Source organism: Corvus hawaiiensis, chromosome 3 (assembly GCF_020740725.1).
Source record: "Corvus hawaiiensis isolate bCorHaw1 chromosome 3, bCorHaw1.pri.cur, whole genome shotgun sequence".
NCBI classification, from domain to species: domain Eukaryota; kingdom Metazoa; phylum Chordata; class Aves; order Passeriformes; family Corvidae; genus Corvus; species Corvus hawaiiensis.
The window spans coordinates 116,681,776-116,700,727 of NC_063215.1; the positions used below are offsets into that span (position 1 = coordinate 116,681,776).

At 42.0% G+C, this 18,952-nt stretch overlaps 1 protein-coding gene and 1 long non-coding RNA gene across 4 annotated transcripts in view; one reads left to right on the forward strand and one right to left on the reverse strand.

Annotated features, from left to right (window-relative positions):
* LOC125323645 overlaps window positions 1–18,952 on the forward strand; it is a 175,559-nt gene that overhangs the window by 94,251 nt on the left and 62,356 nt on the right. Inside the window, exons 4-5 of one of the 2 annotated variants that reach the window (XR_007202593.1) lie at window positions 6,681–7,314; window positions 8,225–8,313. This is a non-coding gene — a long non-coding RNA (uncharacterized LOC125323645). Of the gene's footprint in view, window positions 1–6,680; window positions 7,315–8,224; window positions 9,722–18,952 lie in introns of those variants that run through there. The other variant, XR_007202592.1, reaches the window with a different exon arrangement.
* The window catches only part of PLCB1 (phospholipase C beta 1), a 341,635-nt gene that overhangs the window by 55,237 nt on the left and 267,446 nt on the right, over window positions 1–18,952 (reverse strand). For both annotated transcript variants that reach the window (XM_048298797.1, XM_048298798.1), the window contains exons 22-31: window positions 16,998–17,102; window positions 16,387–16,496; window positions 11,919–12,051; window positions 11,015–11,068; window positions 10,271–10,490; window positions 6,971–7,151; window positions 4,783–4,859; window positions 4,603–4,692; window positions 2,371–2,428; window positions 1,295–1,381 (exon numbers count right to left, since the gene is read on the reverse strand). In XM_048298797.1, coding sequence (XP_048154754.1) covers window positions 1,295–1,381; window positions 2,371–2,428; window positions 4,603–4,692; window positions 4,783–4,859; window positions 6,971–7,151; window positions 10,271–10,490; window positions 11,015–11,068; window positions 11,919–12,051; window positions 16,387–16,496; window positions 16,998–17,102 — 1,115 coding nt within the window. The remainder of the gene's footprint in view (window positions 1–1,294; window positions 1,382–2,370; window positions 2,429–4,602; window positions 4,693–4,782; window positions 4,860–6,970; window positions 7,152–10,270; window positions 10,491–11,014; window positions 11,069–11,918; window positions 12,052–16,386; window positions 16,497–16,997; window positions 17,103–18,952) is intronic.

Genomic DNA, 18,952 nt, shown 5'->3' on the forward strand with positions numbered 1-18,952 from the left:
GTCCTCAGTGACAAATTTCCAGTACTTTATGCTACTCCTCAGTACATCAATAAATTAAAAATAAAAAGCAAGAAAAAAAGAAGAAAGGACACAGCCAAAAAGAAGTAACCAAGAGCCCAAGGATCCCAAACAAGCTGGTGTTAGAAGCATTAACTGATTATTCTCTGGCATTTTAAATTCCAGTGTTTAAATTCCAGTTCACAAGCCTGATAAATGCATGATCCTACAGCACCAAAGATAAAACATAATAATATGTATAGTCTTTACACCCAGACACCCACAACATCAAAAAGTTGCAGCTTATTTATAAACACGATTTTAAAAAGATGAGTAGAAAATTGGAAGTGCAAACATTTTTATTTTCCCAAACTATTGTAAACTTCTGGCTATTCAGCCCTTAGCCTAATCTATTCTCTGGCTACTTCACAGAGATGACATGAAAACACTGATTAACTCACAGCCAGTGCTAGAATTCAAGCTGTAATACAGGCACAGAACCATCGGGACTGTGGACACAGACAAGGAATGAGAACTGAAGCCAAGGACACACATTTGAGCAAGAGCAGAAAAAATGAAAGCAGACATGACACAGTGGGCTGTGAAGAATTACACTTGGAACGCTGCTGCTAACAAGTCTCCCTCCATGTGGAAGTCTGATTATACCTAGGTTTTTCTACAGGAAGATCAAGAACAAGTGCAGGACTCTGAACCTTCTCCACTGAAGGTGGTGGCAAAACTGCCACCAGCTCCACTTGGAGCAAGAGTGAGCCCCCAGGCTTAAGGATCAAAACATGCATTCCAAAATGTTACGTGTAGATGCAGTGCATTAAATCAAATAGAGGAAATCCAGCAAGCAAGGTAGAATATAAAGCACTATTATTGTAAAAAAGTGCATGTTTCCCACAGAAACCCATCCTGCTGGATGGACACCAGGACCTGGGGACAGCATGCTAAGGAGATATCTCTTTTTCCTTTAGTGGGAACTGTGTTTTGCTTCTGTGCAGCTCAGGCACAGGGGAGGGAAGGGCACACTCTGCTGGCCACAGCACCTTTTACACTGAGAGCTTTTGAACAACCAGAGTACTGAAAAATAACCCTCATCCCCCATCTGGACCTGATGTGGTGCCCACACCAGGCTGCTGCTTGACTTCTCTCGCCCTGAGTCTCAGTGAGCGTGGCTCTGATGCTGTCAATGGATTCTCTCATGTTTAAACATCAGCCTACCTGCTGCAAGAGCTCTTTCTCTCCTGAAGGACAATTTTAGCAGTGTAACATATGTTCAGAAACTCTTTACCTTAGGCTTTTCATCCAATATTTGCTGACGGATCTCCTTGTGTTTTTCTACAAGTTTCTCCTGCCTTTTACTCTGAGCATCTTCTAGCTGTCAGAAAAGAGCAGAGAATCTTTTTTCAGAGCTTGCACATCCTCACTCTCCCACCTCCTACCCAACAAACATTCCACCCATCAAAATTAAAACATTATCATCGAAACTATGAACAATTCCAATATAAAATCACACACCACTGCCTCAAGCATCACTGAGCACGACTGTTCAACAGTTGGGTGTGGACATGAAACCTCAGACTTCACACTTGAGGTTCAGGATCAGAAATGCCTAAAGGACTTACTGCAGACTTCTAATGTTATTAAATTATAAATCTTGGGCTTCACTTAATAATGCACTCGGACATAAAACCTACTTAATTTGCTAATTCTTAAGGTTGCTTCCTAAATCAAGGCTTTTCTAAGCAAAAACGGGCCAACTTTTGAACCTAACTACGTTTGCATTGAAATTTAGAGGAGAATTCAGTGGCTGCATACATTCCATAGTGATTTCACACCCCAAAGCACTGCAGTGCACAATTTCAGCCCAGTGTGAGCCACCTGCAGCTGCAGAAAAGCTAACAACTGTAATGGAATTCTTTGATTTGTATTTACAGAACTCACAGAATGCTTTTTACATTTCAGTAACTGTTCAAACGCAATTAAAGTTAAAATATACTCTGCAATTAAATGTTCATTGACTTTCCTTATGCAATCTTTGCATTCAGCACACAGCAGCAAGCCCATTTAAAAAATGGGTGCATTTTCCATGAATACACACAGGATATTCAGAGATGAAATTGTATTAAAATCTGCCCTGCTCAGCACCATCCCCCAAATGCTGACTAACAATTAATGAGGAGCTCTCTGAAATCCCAGTTTTCCTTTAACTGGAATGTGAAGCAAAGTCTACACTGCATCTGCTAAAAGTCAGCAGGTGTGGAATCTTTATGCTGAAGCTTAGAATCTGCAGTTGAATATAATCTAAAAGGTGAAAGGTGACATTTTATCCCCCCAGGTGCAGAATAAACCCCTGGCCTGACATACCCTCTTTATGTACTGCACCACCTCCTGGATGTAGGACCGGATCATTTCCGTCTTCTCCCTGGGGGAAGCATTCCACGAGTTATTGAATCGATAACATCACACCAATGTATTTTAACCCCCTGCAACTCTTTGCCAAATCAAGGCCATGTTTAAGGACCCACCTAATTAACTTTTCTGCACTCTCTGATCTGGTCCTTGTACCAGGCCACACCTTTATTACATGAAGGGCTCAAACTTCCCCATGAACTGCACAACATCCCCCTGCTCTTCCCCCAGCAGGCTTTTCCCACAGGGTAATGCCACGTTTTCCAAGTGCTGGTGGTGTTCCCAAAGTCTCAAATGTCAGCGTGGGAGCTGCAGCGCCATGAGCAGAGGCACAGTGCCACGGTGTGGCAGAGGAACAGCCTCTGCCAGAGCAGGCACTGCTGGTGACATGCAGGGACAAAGCTCCCACAGCAGCAGGGCAGGCACGGCTTGGCCCCCAGGCAGAGCTGAACTCAGGGAAATGGAACTTTATGTCACTCTCTGAGCCAGTTATTTGGTAACCATCGGTCAGAGGCTGAACACAAGACGCCCAAAGTGGTAAATGCACATAAAATAACAATTTGTGGCTACTTCAGTCAACCAGTTTCAGGACAGTTACTCCAAATCACTGATTGCCTCAGCCAAGACCAGTGAACTGCTCCTCAGGTGGCACTAAAATCAGGTGGGTTTAGGCAAGCCCTGGGTGGGTGTAAAAACATTAAGTAAGAACAATTAAAACAATGGATTATTATCTCTGTGCAATATTCTTTCCCAAATTTGTGTAAAAGCTTTAGATGAACAACAGTGTAGCCAGAGTGATTCAAAAGGGATTCACCAGAAGGTCTCACTCCTCTCTGCCCTACTCCCAGAGTGAGGACAAGCTATGTCACAGACACAGGGGGAAAGCTGACTTCCCCATGGAGTTCCCATCTCACCTCTCCAAAGAGCTCTTTGAAAAGCCTGACAGAGGAAAGTCCTTGGGAAAAATGAGGGAAAAAATGAAAAGGAAAGGAGAAAAGAACTGCTACTTGTCTGTCCCTGAGCCTTTCTCACTAGTGCCTCATTTACCTCTCAGCAAATCATTTCCTACTGCAATTGATTTTTACTGCTGCAGCATTTCCGTAATGGCCAACTGCTTTTTTCTAATATGAATTCCATGCCCTCTGACCAGCTCTAACCATATTAAGTATTTCTCCCTCTTTTTCATAATAAATTATTCTCATCTTTTTTTATTTAATAGGATGTTTATTGAAATTTTTAATGTGTTGATTCTTAAACTACCTGAAACACTTCACTGTGTGTGTGATTTCCTTTCAGTGTTACCAAATACACAGATTCTCTCTTGAGAGGCTCCAAAACCTCTATCAACCCTTTTACCTGCAGAAAACCAAACACAGTTGTGCCTTTGTTACATGGTAAACCTCAAACATTAGAGGGTTTCTTTTTTTGTTTTGTTTGTTTCTCTTGTATTTTTAACTGCTCTAAAGACTGGTAACAAGAATAGCAGTGCAAGATTAAAATGCTCCATTTTCTTTTGGAGCTGCTTGCCAAAACAAATGAAGGAGGACAAACAAACCGAGATCCTGTGCCCTTGGGAAGAACATAATCAACTTGCACAAGTACAGTTTGTGTTGTCTGGCGGTGCATAAATGGAATTAGCATTGCTGTGCCTGCGCAGGGCCACTGCACCCTCAGAGCTCAGCTTCCCCCTGTCACCCCCCCAGAGTGCCACCATCACTGGATCATTAGCAGTGTCTGAGGGGAATTTATCCCAAAAGCAGAGTGAACCTCCCAGTGTGGTGTGGCCACTTCTTCTGGAGAGCAGCCTTAATGGAGTTAAGAAGGAAAGACAACTCACAAATAGAAATCCAAGTTAAAATGAAATCAAACCCTGCGGGAACGGGAGCACTAAAGCTATTTGTACTTAGAGGAACAGTGCCTGGATGAACAGCATTTTGGGGAACTGCTCCATCAGGTGCTCCCAGGAACATCCCCACTCCCCACAGCAGCACCTCTGCTTCTGGCCCAGGCTCTCCCTGCTCATGGAACAGGAGACTGCATTAGCACCAGGGAATGAAATTATTATCAGGGAAAGGACTCTGGTGAGGCCTGACTAAAGCCTGCCTTGTATTTCGCATCGACGCCTTCCTTTGATTTACCAGCTGTGAAAAATCTTGTATAAGGATATGGATCTAGGGATAGACTTACTCTTCCATTTGATTTTTATCCTTGGACTTTGCTTCTGTGATCTTCTCCTGCCTCTTCTTGTCCATTTTTTTCTTCAGTTCTTTCTTTTCTCTAAAATATAAAATATAAAGGGAAGTTCAAAAAGTATCTAAACAAATCTCACAAGGAACAGCAATCAATGATAAAGGGAACAGCACTTACTTTTCACATGTTTCTTTCAGTTTCTTTAGCTGGTTGTTCTGACACTCCTCTGCTACATCTGTCAGCTTCTGAATTAGCTAAAAAAAAATCCCAAGAAATAAAAATATGTATTTTCAGCTAAATATCATAGAGGCAGCTAAATTTCCTCAAAAGTCTGCAGCAGACGTGGCAGTGTTACGCTATTCCCAGATTAATTACTGACGATCAAAAGTCAGTAAACATTATTATCAGTGTAAACACATTATTAACTTGTGGAGTTCAGCCAGACTGGTGCATATCCAACTCACCCAGAAACTGCTACTTCTCTGTACATCAAGGTGATACACTTTCACAATATTAAATGTAAAACCAAAATATATTTCAAGTATTTTACCTTTGCTAGGAATGAAAATGCCTGTGATAAATCATAAGGGGTCACGAATTGAATTTACACAATGCTAATTGCAAACTGAATTCCTGTGTCACTGAACATTCAAGGCTTTCTGTGAGGGCTGAAAACATCCCTCTTGTAATGAGGATTATTACAAGGAATGGTTTGGATTTCAGGGTGGTCAGGGGGACATTGAAAATTCAGGCATGACAGCTATGAAAGCCAAGCACGGAGAAGCATAACCTACATTTTGATCACAGAATGAAAAAGATCTGAGTCATTGGTTTGAAATCTGCTGTGGGTCCATCTCTTTTGTGCCCAAACCAGTAACAAAAGCCACACCTGTGGTGGGGATGCTGACAGGAGAGGAGTCATGGGCAGAGCGTCTGTGCCAGTTCAATGAACAGTGAATGAAGTGGGAAATGGGACCCATTCAGTTTGATCACCCTTCTAGTTTAAGTCTGATTTTGTAAAATCACCCTCTCAGGGTGATGAACCAGGAATGTATAACAAGGCATAGCTGGTCTGATCCAACTTTTCATTCCTTCGATAAAAGCAGAGAGGTACCAACAATAGGCTCCTGTCTAAAAGAAAGCCATCAGAACGAACCTCTCAGCTGAAAGGCAAATTTTAATTGCAACATTAACTCCTGCACAGCTCAGAGAGAAAACTACCTGAAAGTTCTGTGCTAAAAAATGAATTTGCTCTGCCACCACCTAACTGGATAATGCCAGAAATGTAACTTTGCTTTGAGAAATGCCATTTCCCATTTTGGAATGAGAAATGAGTTACCTCACAAGATAAGCCCAACTATGTGGGTCTAAAATGGTTCTTTTTTATAAAAACTCAAATCTCTGAAATGAAGCCACCAGCTGTTACTGGGATGGGGACTGTCCCCCTGTGGTGCAGGTAACTGTGTCCCTACAGGCACCCTGGAGTAGCTGTGATTCACACAGGGATGGGGAAAAACATGGCACCACTTGGGAGCCGCAGCTCTGTGCTGATCCACAGGAATGAATCTGTGCAGAGGCCTTGCTGAGCAATATCCACACACAAATCACTCCTCTGACCTGCTCTTTTTGGGTGGCAGGGCAGAGGAGAAGAATCACTTCACCCAACGGGAGTGAAGCAAAATGTCAGGTAATAGAAAAAAATGCAAGAGGGAGTTGTTTGCAGTTGAGGAAGAGTTTGCACTCCCATAACACCCTTTAAAAATGTCATTCCTGCCTAAGAACATCCATTAGCATCAGCTTCCATCTGCCCAAGCTCCTCTATTTCAGCTTAGAGGGCCTATGATCATGCTGTAGTTGTCAGCCAGACTCCAGCTGTAAAAACAAAGCTTGGCTTGGACCAATGAATGCGAACTATTTCTTCACCATATACAGAATATGTCCTGCGTCCCCTTAAAGCATTCATCTGCCACAGGAGCACTCTTTGGCACAACCCTCTGTCCTGGGGAATGTTTGAATCTGTTTTCATGGTGTTTCAATTCATTTTCTGGCTAATCCTGCCTCCCTGTGTGTTTCAGGTTGGAAAAAGTGGCAGAACAAAACAGGAACATCATCCAAAAGCTGCAGTAAAGCCAGAGTTATGTAACCAAAGGTAGCAGTAATCCTGTTGCCTTTGTGCCTTCCACCCAAAGCCTTCCAAGCTGTTGGAAGTGTTAGTGACAAAGTGACACAACAGCCCCTTGAAGCTGCAGCAGAACTCAGGGAAGTGAAGCTCTGAAAGGGACTCCAAGTAGGAGAAAGCCCCAGGTGATGAGAATTTGTCCTGGTGCCATCAGTGCTCACCCCGACCCTGACACCACAAACCTACCAGCTTGATGTGCTCCCGTTTCTGGTACTTCTCACTGTAATACTGCTCCTGCCTGAGGTTCAGCAGCTGCTGCTGCTGCTTCTCCTTCAGCTCCACGAGCTTCTGGGTCATCTCGGAGTCGAGTGCAGCCAATTCCTGCTCAATGGTGGAAGAACTGTGATCGGGGCTGCTCGTCTCAGACCTGCAAGGACACAGCACACCCCGAGGGGTCTCAGTCACCCGGCACCTGCACCCTGCCTTTATTTATTTCAATTTGCCTTTTTAAGTCAGATATTTATAACTAGTCCATTAATAAATTCCTCAGCACCACACACAGAGCAAGAAGACAGGTGATTTTAGCCCTAGTAAGTTCAATAATTTAATTTTTTTAAAAATTATTAGCAATTTATTAATGGGATGGCCACTGCTTTTAAACCTCATTTCACTGACCCACCAGGGTGATGTCAACCAGACTTAGCGTAAGTGAGCTATAAATGCAACAGCCAAGATTTCCCAGGAACAGATGCTCATGGAACTTGTTTACCCTCTTCCAGACATAACTTGAACTTCAAAGATGCACAGTTCTCAGCAGAAAGGGTGAATGCTGAATATTTTGGAAACCGAGTCATCCCTGCACGCACTCAGCAATAAATTTAAGAGCTTAACTTTACATCTGCACTTACAAAATGCTGCACATGGTAGGAACATCCCTTTATTTGGTGTTTTGTCCCCCCTTCAGGAAATGCCATGCATAGCACACACAGGAAAGTGCTTCATGGGCTGCTGACTTCAGAAGGGAAGTTCACACCCCAGTGGGGAGCAAACCTCAGGGAGGCAACCCTCAGGAGCAAGGGAGAAACGCAGTAAGGAAGCTAAAAAGCAACTCTAAGGAACAGCTTGGGTCTATTTTATTCTTTCTTAAGACAGAAGGAAGGATAGATGTAACTGTGAAAGGAGATATGATGACACTAAACTGCTCAAGAGAAAAATAAGCAATAAACCCAGTATCACTCTCAAGCCAACACTAAACCAAACCCAAGGAAAACACATTAAAAACTAAGATGATGCTCTGTCCCTGCTCTGCTGCTGTGCTTATTGCCATGCTCAGGTGCTAAATCAGTTGCCTGGGAAACCTCAGAACAGCGCAGGAGATGGACAAAACAACAAAACCTTGAACAGGGAGGGTTGACATGGGGAGAAAAATGAGTTTGTTCCTCAGAAATGTGCCGAGATTACAATGCAGAGAACTGGCTCTGCCTCTCTTCTCTCTCCCAGGTTCAAGTGTGCAGCTGCTGTCACTTAGAGTTACTTCACCCGAAATAATGTGATCCTGCTTTCATCCATCAGAGGACACGAATCCCAAGGTAGCCTTGTTTTATTTCTTGTATTTTTATTGTATTTGAATATTCTGCTAAGAGGTTAAGTGGTGTCAGTGTGATGGGTGAAGGTAATTTAAATATTACAGAGCCAGAAGACAGTATTAATGAATATTACAGTCAGCATATGATGCCATTACACAATACATATTTTAAAGCTGACATTTCTCTTGTATTTCTGGAAAAAAGAAATCAGGCCTATTTCTAAGCACTGGCTAAAATACTGACTGCTTTTTATGGAACATGATCATTAAAGAAACTTCAGAGCAACACCAACAAAACACTTGTGCATGTGTATAAATAAATATTTCAACCTTCCTGTAGACAATGGCTTTACTGAATCTTGGCTCAATTTTAGACAAGGGCATAAAGCAGAGATTGCTCCTGACCAGAGACAACACATTTTTATGGCCATCTGATACAGGGACTCCGGTGAAGTAGTGATTTGTACTTGGCAGTTACAAGCAAAGAGTGTCAGCAATAATTTAAAATGATAAAAATCCCCTTTTTCCTTGGGATGTAGTGTTCTATTAGAAGTCTGCTGCTTGAGATAATATGTACTTGCAAGTTTGAAAATCCTTGAAAATATATTCCTGCGTTTTTTAAAATTCAACCTCCAGACTTGTCTGTATGTGCACATAAAACTTCACATCTCCGACACCACTGTGGCAGCTCCACGTAGGAGACTGCAGGGTTTTACTGCCTGACATCATGAATAGTTTGCAGTCAGATCACAACACAGTAAAAAACCCAAATCCTTTTTTGCTCAAAAACAAGTGAGTCATTTTATTTATTCAGCTTGATTTTCTGCTTAAATGTGAATAGGAGAAAAGACAGAAATGTGCTGTTGTTTTGCCTGCCACTGTCTGTCACACGCTTTGGTGATGGAAAACACTGCAGATAAAATATCCTTGTGCTTGCAGATGACAGCCAGTCATTAAGGGAGTTTGTTAAACTCAAGTACAGAACCTGGAAGCCTGAAAACTGGCAACAGTTTAAGCCAGCTGAACACAGATATACTGGGAGTGTCAAGCTCTTATTAAGCCAAATGACATTCTGTCATCAGGAAAGCATAAATGAGTAAGCTCCTGCCCAGGGACAAGTTATGGCCTGAGTCCCAGTCATTTACATTTAGAGGTACTATCAACAAGGGTGGCAGCCAGAGCAGGCTTGCAGCTTTTTTCTCTGATCATCTCCTACCAAAAAGTAATTTTTTTTAAAGTTCATTCAATATCATCGTATTTAAGAACTGCAGCTGCATCAATTTCACATAAAAATTAAGAGGATTTTTGTGCTTATCTAGTTACTTTAAAAAATAAATGATGCTAAGACAAACAGGATGCACCAATGGGAGAAATAAAAGTTCAATTGCAAGAGTATCTGACCCTGATTGGCTCTGTGTGTGCATATGCTTTGCCAGGACTTATGAATTGATGTTCATTAACATGCAGTTCCTTACCATAGGAACAAGGCAATAACTGTGGAAAGGTTAGTAAGAAGTCATTGCCGTTTTTGCATTTAAATTGATAATAACAAATAATTAGTAAATAAATAATATAAAAATTGTATCAGCACAGAGAAAGAGACAGGGTGCAAGGCTTGGGAAGAGAAAGCACAGAAGGGGTGTTCATGCAGAGGCAAAGCCAGGCAGTCGTTAAGAGATCCCCAAGTGTTCTGGATCACTCATGGTTTAAACAGCAGTCAGATGTTTATAATCTCCAGGTGTTTCTTTCCCCTAATTCTGCACCTGATGCCTTCAACCGTAGTGTGAGTTTTTCCAAGGCTCTAACTGGGAGCCAATACTCTCATCCACCGTTAACGAGGAATGTGCTGCTTTTGGTTTTTTCTGTGCTCTGTCACCTCCCTATGAGTTCTCTACGGTAAGGGAAGGCCCGAGTAAAGATCTCCAGCAGCACACTGCTGAGGCAGGCTGTGCTTAACCCACCTTTTCTTGCTGTCCCTTTTTGCAGTTTTCTCTAGCACCGCCCTCCGCCGCAGGTAGTCGTTCTGGATCTCGTTGTACTTTGCCGTGTGCTCTTTGATAAGGTCGGTGGTTTTCTTGTGGTGTCTCTTCACCAGGTCCTTCATTTCCTTGTAGTGCTTCTTTTGAAGTTTCACAAAGGCCTTCTGTTGTTTTAGCTCCTCAATGGTCTGTGCTTCCACTTCTGCAATGATAATAACAAAAGTCACTTCACTTTTCCAGCAGTGTAGGATTTCAGTCAGAGGAGCCAGGGATTGCCGTGAGCAGGAATGAAACAAAACCTGCTTGTCTACTGTGGGTGAAGGGAATACGGCACAAACTGAGTAGTTTTACCTGAAATAAGCTAACTGGATAGAAAGCACTGTGATAAAATGGTTCCTCTACTATTCACTATATTCAGAACAAATTTAGCTTCTGTTCTCACAATAACGCTGCTCTTTTTTCTGCATTAGATGGTAACTTGGAGCTCGTGAAACTACAACAATTTTTTAAAAATTCCCTGTTGGCACCCAATCTCATGAAATGCGCCCAAACATTGAATACTGCAAACCTGAGGAAGAACACTTGGCATGTGCATTTTCTAGGAGTTACTGCAGTGCTAATCCTTGGAAGAAATGCCTAAGCCAGGTGGCCTATTTCATTAAAAAAAAGATGTTTTTCTTGACAAAAAGCTTATCATTTGTGCAGTGTAACCTGTGTATTTATTACCTGTGAGGACACTCTGGATAAGATCTTCTGTCTTTGCAGGTGCTTTCACCGAACCTAAAGGTAAAAGAGATGTTTAATTCCAATTCTTTTAAAACATCAGCCATGACTGTGCTGCTTGACTGAGGGTTAAAACATGGCAGGTGACCCAGGACACACCTTGACATGGCAGTTATTCATCATTGGAGAAAATGCATCTTTTGAGCAGGAGAGGAGCAACATGGAAAACATCTTTGACCCAACACAGAAAGGTGACCTTCCAAAAACCCACCTGAGCTGTGTTGTTTTACTTATAAGGAGGATTGAACCACTCACACAAGTCATTTGAGTGGCATTAGGCTGACAGTACAACTATATTACGTATTATGATGTCAGTGCCAAATTCCTGCACACAGGATGAATCCAGCTCCTTGGAAGTCAGTCAGATCATGCCTATAGAGACTGCAGTCATAAAATTATAAACACTGTGTTTAACAAGCATTTCCTTTAGCATATGTGTCAATACAAAATACAGAAGTGCCTAAGCCTGTATTTCGTGTGTGGAATAAGATGTATAAATACATGCATAAATTAGGCACAGCTGTGAAAACAATTCCAAAAGATTCCTGCACTTGCAACAACATCAACAAAAAAACCTGAGCATATTTTCTTGCTTGTAATGAACTTAATTTCCACCACTAGAGCAACTGTTAAGTAGCAGATATTTGTATATTTGAAGATTTGCCCCAACAGCAGAGAAAAGTGGTGGGAAAGTTTCCACCTATTTTAGACAAACAAAACAAACACACACAACTTCCCAGCTTTGTTCTTTAAACACAAAGCACTTCAAAAATTATTATCCAGACTTATTTTAAAAAGATGGGACTTTTTTTTCTTTTCCTTTGTTTTGTTGTTTGGTTTTTTTTACCTGGTGCTGGCTGGCTGTGGACAACCTGAGTTGCTGGTTTCGGTGTGAGGGAGGCAGTGAAATTTACCCCATTTTCTGCTGGTGTTGGCCTGGGTTCATTGTTAGCTTCAGATGGTGCATCCCCGTGGTCAATCTGAAACCACATGATAATTCACATTATTCTTCCCAACTAGCAGACTTAATCTATTTGCAGGTCCAGTTCAGCCTGGTTTTTAAATGTAAAATTCTGCAAATGTTGTATCTAAAAATCATTCTAAAAGAAAACAACAGAAGAAGATATCCTTAGGAGCTGTGGTAACCCAGGTGGCTCATTTGTGCAGGGTAAATTTCAGGCAGAAATAGAGCATGTATTATTCTGAAAAAGTATTTTAAGCAGATATAACTCATCAGGGACATTTTTCAGTACAATATATATTAGCTGCACCAGATGTGAAGGCTGTATTTTAGTGAAGAGCCACAAAATCTTTCTAGAAATAACGTAGATGCTGGCAGGAGAATGCTCCTCAAATCCCTGCTGTGAACAAAACGTGTGCACAAAATTGCTTCTAAATTTCACAGATACACACAGCACTACCATTTTCCACCATTCTCACAGAACAGAGACATCCTTCTGACTCCCAGGATCTTACCTTCTTGTAACTATACTCCAAGGGTAATATGTAAACAGTACCTCCATCCTGCTGCATGAACACATCTGTGGTATCCAAAGATTTAAGCATTTTCCACCATCTTTTCCCTCTCTCCAGTCTCCTCAAGGCTCAGGCTTGCAGCGTGCATGGTACTACACACTGACCATCTGAAATGGTCCCTGTGACCATCAGGTTTTAAGCAGGCACCCGGCACTCAGCAAACAGAAGGTCATTCAAAGCAATTTTTATTTTGAAATGGCCAGGCCTCACTTCCTGCTGTCCCTGCAAGGGGCCAGTTGCCATGGTGTCCCAGGGAAGTTTTGGATTTGTTCCTTCAGCTGCTTCCATCTCCCTCTTTGATGGTAATCACATTACATGCAGAGGCAGGATACCACAGTTGTTGGGTTTTTTTGCCCCGTGATTACTCCCCACTTGAAAAATATCAGCCTGTGCTGCATCAATAGAGGCAAAATGCATTTTGATCCAACTGTTTTGCCCTGCTCCTGCCGCTGATTTCCTTCAGCCTGACCCTGACACTACACTGTATATTGCTAAACAATTCCTGTCTCAACAGCCTATTCCTACCAGAATTACAGGAGGGAGATACTGTAGGCAGAAACACGATGCAATCGAAAACCAATGCCAACAACTTCATTTATATCAAACAGGAATGACTGCAACAAAATATGGAAAAACATGATTTAGCCAACATTTCTGACAGAGGAACAATGTGACAGGCAAAAGCTGTAGCTGTGACAAACACACACAGATGTGGTTATCCTCTCAGCTCTCCACAAGCTGCAGTTCATTAGTTTAATAAAAACAACGTTTGCTACACAGATCATCAACAGTTAACACAAATAAAGGCAGAATTCCTAACTTCTGGCATCACTGTGCCCCACTGCATGGAAAGTGGGTATTACCTTCTTTTGAGACCAGGTTTTTATGTGCTGTGAGATGCTGCATCTCAGCTCGTTGAGGAACTATTAATATAACCTGTCAGTCTAGGACATAAAACATCTGTTTTCAGAAACTGAAGCAGAAATGTGAGGCAGGATCACAAAGTAAATATGGAATAATTTTCACTACATCAAGCAATCTAATCTCATTAAAAAGCACTTTCTCTTCCCATAATTCATCCTACTATGCTAAAAGAATGCTAAAATAAACACAATTTTTCCTTAAAAAAAGGATTTTTCCTTTCAGGCTGTTTTTAAAACATGATGTAACCCAGCCTTCTAATTTAGAGTTTTAATATTCACATAAACTGGTTTCTATTTCACGTTGCCATGTCTTTTGCAATACAGTACATTTACTAAGCAGAGAGATGCATACCCACAGAGGAATCTATATGGTCTATTTTTATTTCTACAGAGAAAAGATGCTACTTCAAGCTGGGATTAGTTCTTACCAAGGAACTCCTTGCCAATTTCTTTGGATTGTTCCTCCTGTCTGTAAAGGACACCAGGCAAGGGAAGAGAGGGCAACCTTCACTACCTGTATGCTCTTGGAGATTTACAATGTATTCATTTAAAGGTGCAAAACCCACGCTGCAGGCATTGCATTCCCCAAAACCAGCTCTTCTCAGGCCAGGCTGGAAAGCAAGAACCGACCAGAAAGGTTAAGGTAGGAATTCCTGTCATATTTATGATGGGAACTTTGTAAATAAATCCAGAAAGGATGCTGGAACTTCTGTCAGTTCTTCAGCATTCTTTGTTTATGTGATTACACTAACCATTAACAGACAAAGTAATGTGAAGCCTGAAGAAAGGCTGATTTATTTGTTCAAAGCAATTCACTATTAGGTAGCTTACTTCACTGTTGTTCTGTGAGAAGCCTGGGGAACTTCCTAAAGAGGTTGAGTTTAAACTTCTACAGCAAGGAAAGCAAAGCAAAAACCTCTCAGTTTTCCTCTGACAGCTGCTCAGATCAGAAATGTGTGTGAGGGGAAGGAAAGAAGTATGGGGAGTGGAATCTGTGCTGGGAGACAGCTCAGCTTCGCACACAATCAATTATAGTGTGTAAGCTTGAACTGGGCATTGGAAATGTGAATCCAGGTGCAATTAGGTGCTCATTTCTGGCAAACACACTTGGGTTTGTTCAGCTGTGTTGCCAGTGAATGTACTTACAATTATTAATTGGTGTGATTGTCGTGGGCCAAAAAAAGTGAAGAAAACAGACTGACATGGTCAGGGAATTCAAGATTTCCAAGTACAGACCAAAATATCTTACCCAAAAAGTGCCGTTAAAATAGAAGGTAACAGTGGTGAATTCAGGTTGACGACACTTCCAGTGGCAGTTTTGTCCCTGTACCTTGGTGCTGCAGCTAACTCAACCATGACATATTTTTAGCAAAAGCACCACTACGATCACTACCGTTTTCTTTTACAAAGTATTTCTGTGCTTGTCCAAAACAAGCTCCTTTATCCTATGAGCTTCCAAGCCCCTCGACAGAGTAATCTTCCATTCACTGCAGAAGATACTCTACGACAAGAATTTTTCTAACTAACAAATAAGCCTGTACATACCAGGAAAATGTGTAGTTTTTCAAAAGTAAAAATGACCTCTAAGGTATTTAAAGGATTATGGTAAAAAAAGGCTTTGCTATTAATATAGAATCTCATGTGTAGCGTGTCCTAGATAAATATCTAAGATACTATTGAGCATTTCAGTGTCCTCATTCAGCAGAACTTGTGACACTGCACAAAGAGTAAATTGTTGGCTACTGAATTGTAATGACTTTCACTCATCTGGTCTGCTTTGGGAACGTATTCTTGGTTACAAAATCTAGTTCAGCGAGGTTTTGCACATCTGAGAATTGCAGAAGGCAGGCACCGGAGCAGAGGGCAGTTTAGGATTAAAAAGCATTTCTCTGTCTTTGCTAGAGACTGTGCTGAGAGCCTTCTGATCACTTGGTGTGCACAACACCTGGCACAGCCACCTTAGACAGACAAAGCTGATATTCTCAAACACTGCTGGAAGCCCCAGTGAGTGTCTGGAACAGAGAGACTGAATGTTTGAGCGTGCACAGTCCATCAGAAGCCACGGCTGAACTCAGTTATGCTCAGAACATCTGTGCATTTCAGTGCACAACACCTTCAATCATACAGAAAAATGGGTTCACAGCAGCAGGTAACCGTATAAATCCAGATACCTAACAACTAAAATTGTAGCTCCAATAGCTTTCAGCTCAGCTACAATAGGCCTGACCATTTATTTACTCCATGGTCTCCTCCCTCTTCATTGCTCTTTCTAACATCTGTGAAGGGTTGGATGAGTTGAACTCCAGAGGCCCCTTCCCACCTAAATTATTGCATGATTACCCTGTGTCTCTTTAGGACATGTTTGCTCACAGATAATCTATAGAGACACCATAAACTGAGACACACAAATGTTTCTCAACAGAATGACCTCTCCAGAGACAGTCAGAAATTCTGTAAAATTTTTAATATTTTCAGGAAAAGCTCCTGACACAGAGTTGTCTTTTTAACAAGGGGAACCAGTAGCACACTGGAAAACAACAGGCATTGACTCACAAAGATTTCAGTTGCTACAGAGCAAAGTTGCACAGCACACACATAACACAGTTTTTCATTTCTTTCACCCCTGAACAGCAACCTGCCCAATGCACACCACGCTGCCTTCAGTGAAACCACACTCACAGTGCAATGCTGCTGGGGTGTCGTGTGCCCCAGTCTCGTCCATGGTGAGATGTTTACAGGTGTTCACGTAATCAACATGTACAGTCCCCAGGGATTTTCAATATTTGTCTTTCTAAGCAAAGTAGGTGCTTTTAAATACTGTAGCATGATTTCCAGAGACTCAGAAACCTCCCTTACCTCTTTCTTGACCTCTTCCTCATCTTCCAGAGTCAGTGCAGCCAGCTGCTTAGCTCTCTGCTCCATCAAGTTTACATATCTGATTGGATTGGATAAGGCCTCAATCACATCTAGGAACAAGGCAAATACTTCAGTTTCAAAGCCCTGGTGTTATTGCCCCAGCACTCCTCAGGTTTTAAGAAGGAGGCAGAACAGTGTTTTTCACAGAAGACAGTCTTTCACTGCATGGCATTTAAACCTACCCTTGTTAAGAGCCAATGGCTATACACACTTCTCTCCCTCGAGCATGGCACTTTGCCTAGGAAACAATTACATACTCGTGTGTCCTGCATGCAAAGTGTCATTTGTGTTCCAGTGGCAAATGCCTGGGGTATTTCCTCCTTTGGAGTCTGCTGCAAGTAAGAGTTGGCCCTAATCCTAAGCCTCAGGCAAGTCACTGTAGATCAGGCCATCTGCTAGGAGTGAGGAGACAGAGTGATCCATCAGATGCAGACCTTTGCTCACAGGACTGTTATCCCAGCCTGGCAAGTCATCCACACTCCATGCATTTTGTGTTTCAATTAGCCTTTCTATTCCCCAGTAGGAAGATTACCTGCATACTACAGAGTTACCTGCGTAAGTGTCAGGTACGTAGTCTTTGACCTCTATGTACACAAAGAGAGCTGGCAGTGTCAAAGGCTGGTTCCTCTCATTCCTCAAGCAGATGTAGTGATAGCCTGCAAAGTAAGGAACAACCAGTTCACAGCATAAACCCTTCCACAGGCATTTCCAGTGCATCTCTGCTATCATTTGTTATTTATAGTGTGACTCCAACTGACCAAGCAGCTCCAGAGACTTCTGGGAGGGAAAGGTTTACCTGAAGGGTTTCAGGGATAAGTGTACAGACTGCTGGAAAGGCACATGGCACTGTAGTTTAAAACAGTATGTTCTGTTTATTCTTACATATGTGACTGATGCTAAAAATGGTAATTTATTTAAATTTTTCATGTATTCTGTTTTATTACCTATGTCTGGAGTTTTTTTAGTTTAGTAGATCTTATTCCATTTTCAAAAGTGACTCTGGTAGTACTCAGCAATATGAACAGCCAAAGTAAAATGAGATATAACAGCCCATCCACACACAGGATCTAATTTTAAAAATACACAATGTGGCATGATGGCTACAGAGTGTGTTTGTGTGTATAAATCCTATTGTGTGACCATCCTTAGAAATAATTCTGTAAAAAGAAAAATTCCAGACTGTTTTGAAAGCTGGCTGTCCAACCTTTGACTGATCACCATGTGGCACTGAGTGCCATGTCCAGTTTGGGAGCCACACATGAGGGAAGTGTCAGGATCCAAGTCAGGAGCAGGATGCATTTATCTGGGGGAATCCTCACTTGGCTGATGTGAGCAACTCTCTCTCCAAGTAATGGTTAAACCCTTGCTTTGGGAATAGTGACAAGTATGCAGATGGACAGCATGATATAACTTTCCATAGCATCTCAGAAAAGAGAGAAATTACATATTACAAATGGTTCTCAGTTCTCTCAACATCCTCCAGCAAGTTTTCAGCATGGACACAAACTCAGAGCAGCAGGCTGTTCTCCATCACATGCTGTAAAGTGATGATGCTGGAGCCACAAGGACAGAGAATGGGCCTGTGGGGAACAGCTCTGGGAAGACTGCACTTACCAGAAAAGGGAAATCCTTCCCACCCCCTTCTCCTCTCCCATCACCCATCTACCTTCCTCTGGCACTCAGCAGATCCTCCAGGAAACAGCTATATCCATTAATCCAGCAGAAAATGCAGCTGGCATAAAAAAGGTTTCTGCTGGATTGATAAACAGAGTTTGCTCATGAAAAAGGTGTGGAAATTCTTCTTCAGGAGTAATTTGGCCAACTGTCAGATATGGGGACATGTGAGCTTTGGGCTGGATAAGGCACAGGGTAGGTACAGATATTCTTCCTCTTCCACTGCGAGTGAAGCTGGGAGCATGTTCATGGCCCATATGCTTGCCCTAATTCAGCTTCCTCTCCTCACTGGAAAATCAGGCACTGAACTTGAACACTTCCCTTGCTCAAACTGCCAATGTCACTGCATCTTTCTGAAGCAGGATCTCTAACAAGTCTCTGGCCTGGAAAATGTGGCCGGAGTTGTCACACAAAGCAATTTTCATTTAAGTGGCCACTAATTATAGCAGAAATAGTATGATTTAGAAGAGGCCAATACTGATATTTTTCTTTTAATTTTCAGCAAGGAGAATGAAAGTAATTTTGCATTGATTTAAAGGTGTTACAGAGATATAACAGCTATATACAGATATACAGAGATAGGTCAGTCTTTCATGCATGTAGAAATTACATTGAGAGGAGCAGATTTTGCTTTCATTCCCAGCCACATCCCATTCTCACAAAGATGACAGATCAAAATTGGCTGTTGCTGCCCTTTTTCCTCTTAAAAGTGTGCAGTTGCACTTTTTAGCATAAACCTGTGAGCATGAAGTCAGTGTACTGGAGGTAAGGAAGTGCCAACTATGCCTCCAATGCTTTAATTCCATTGGTTTTCCTGGATGGTTAAAAACTT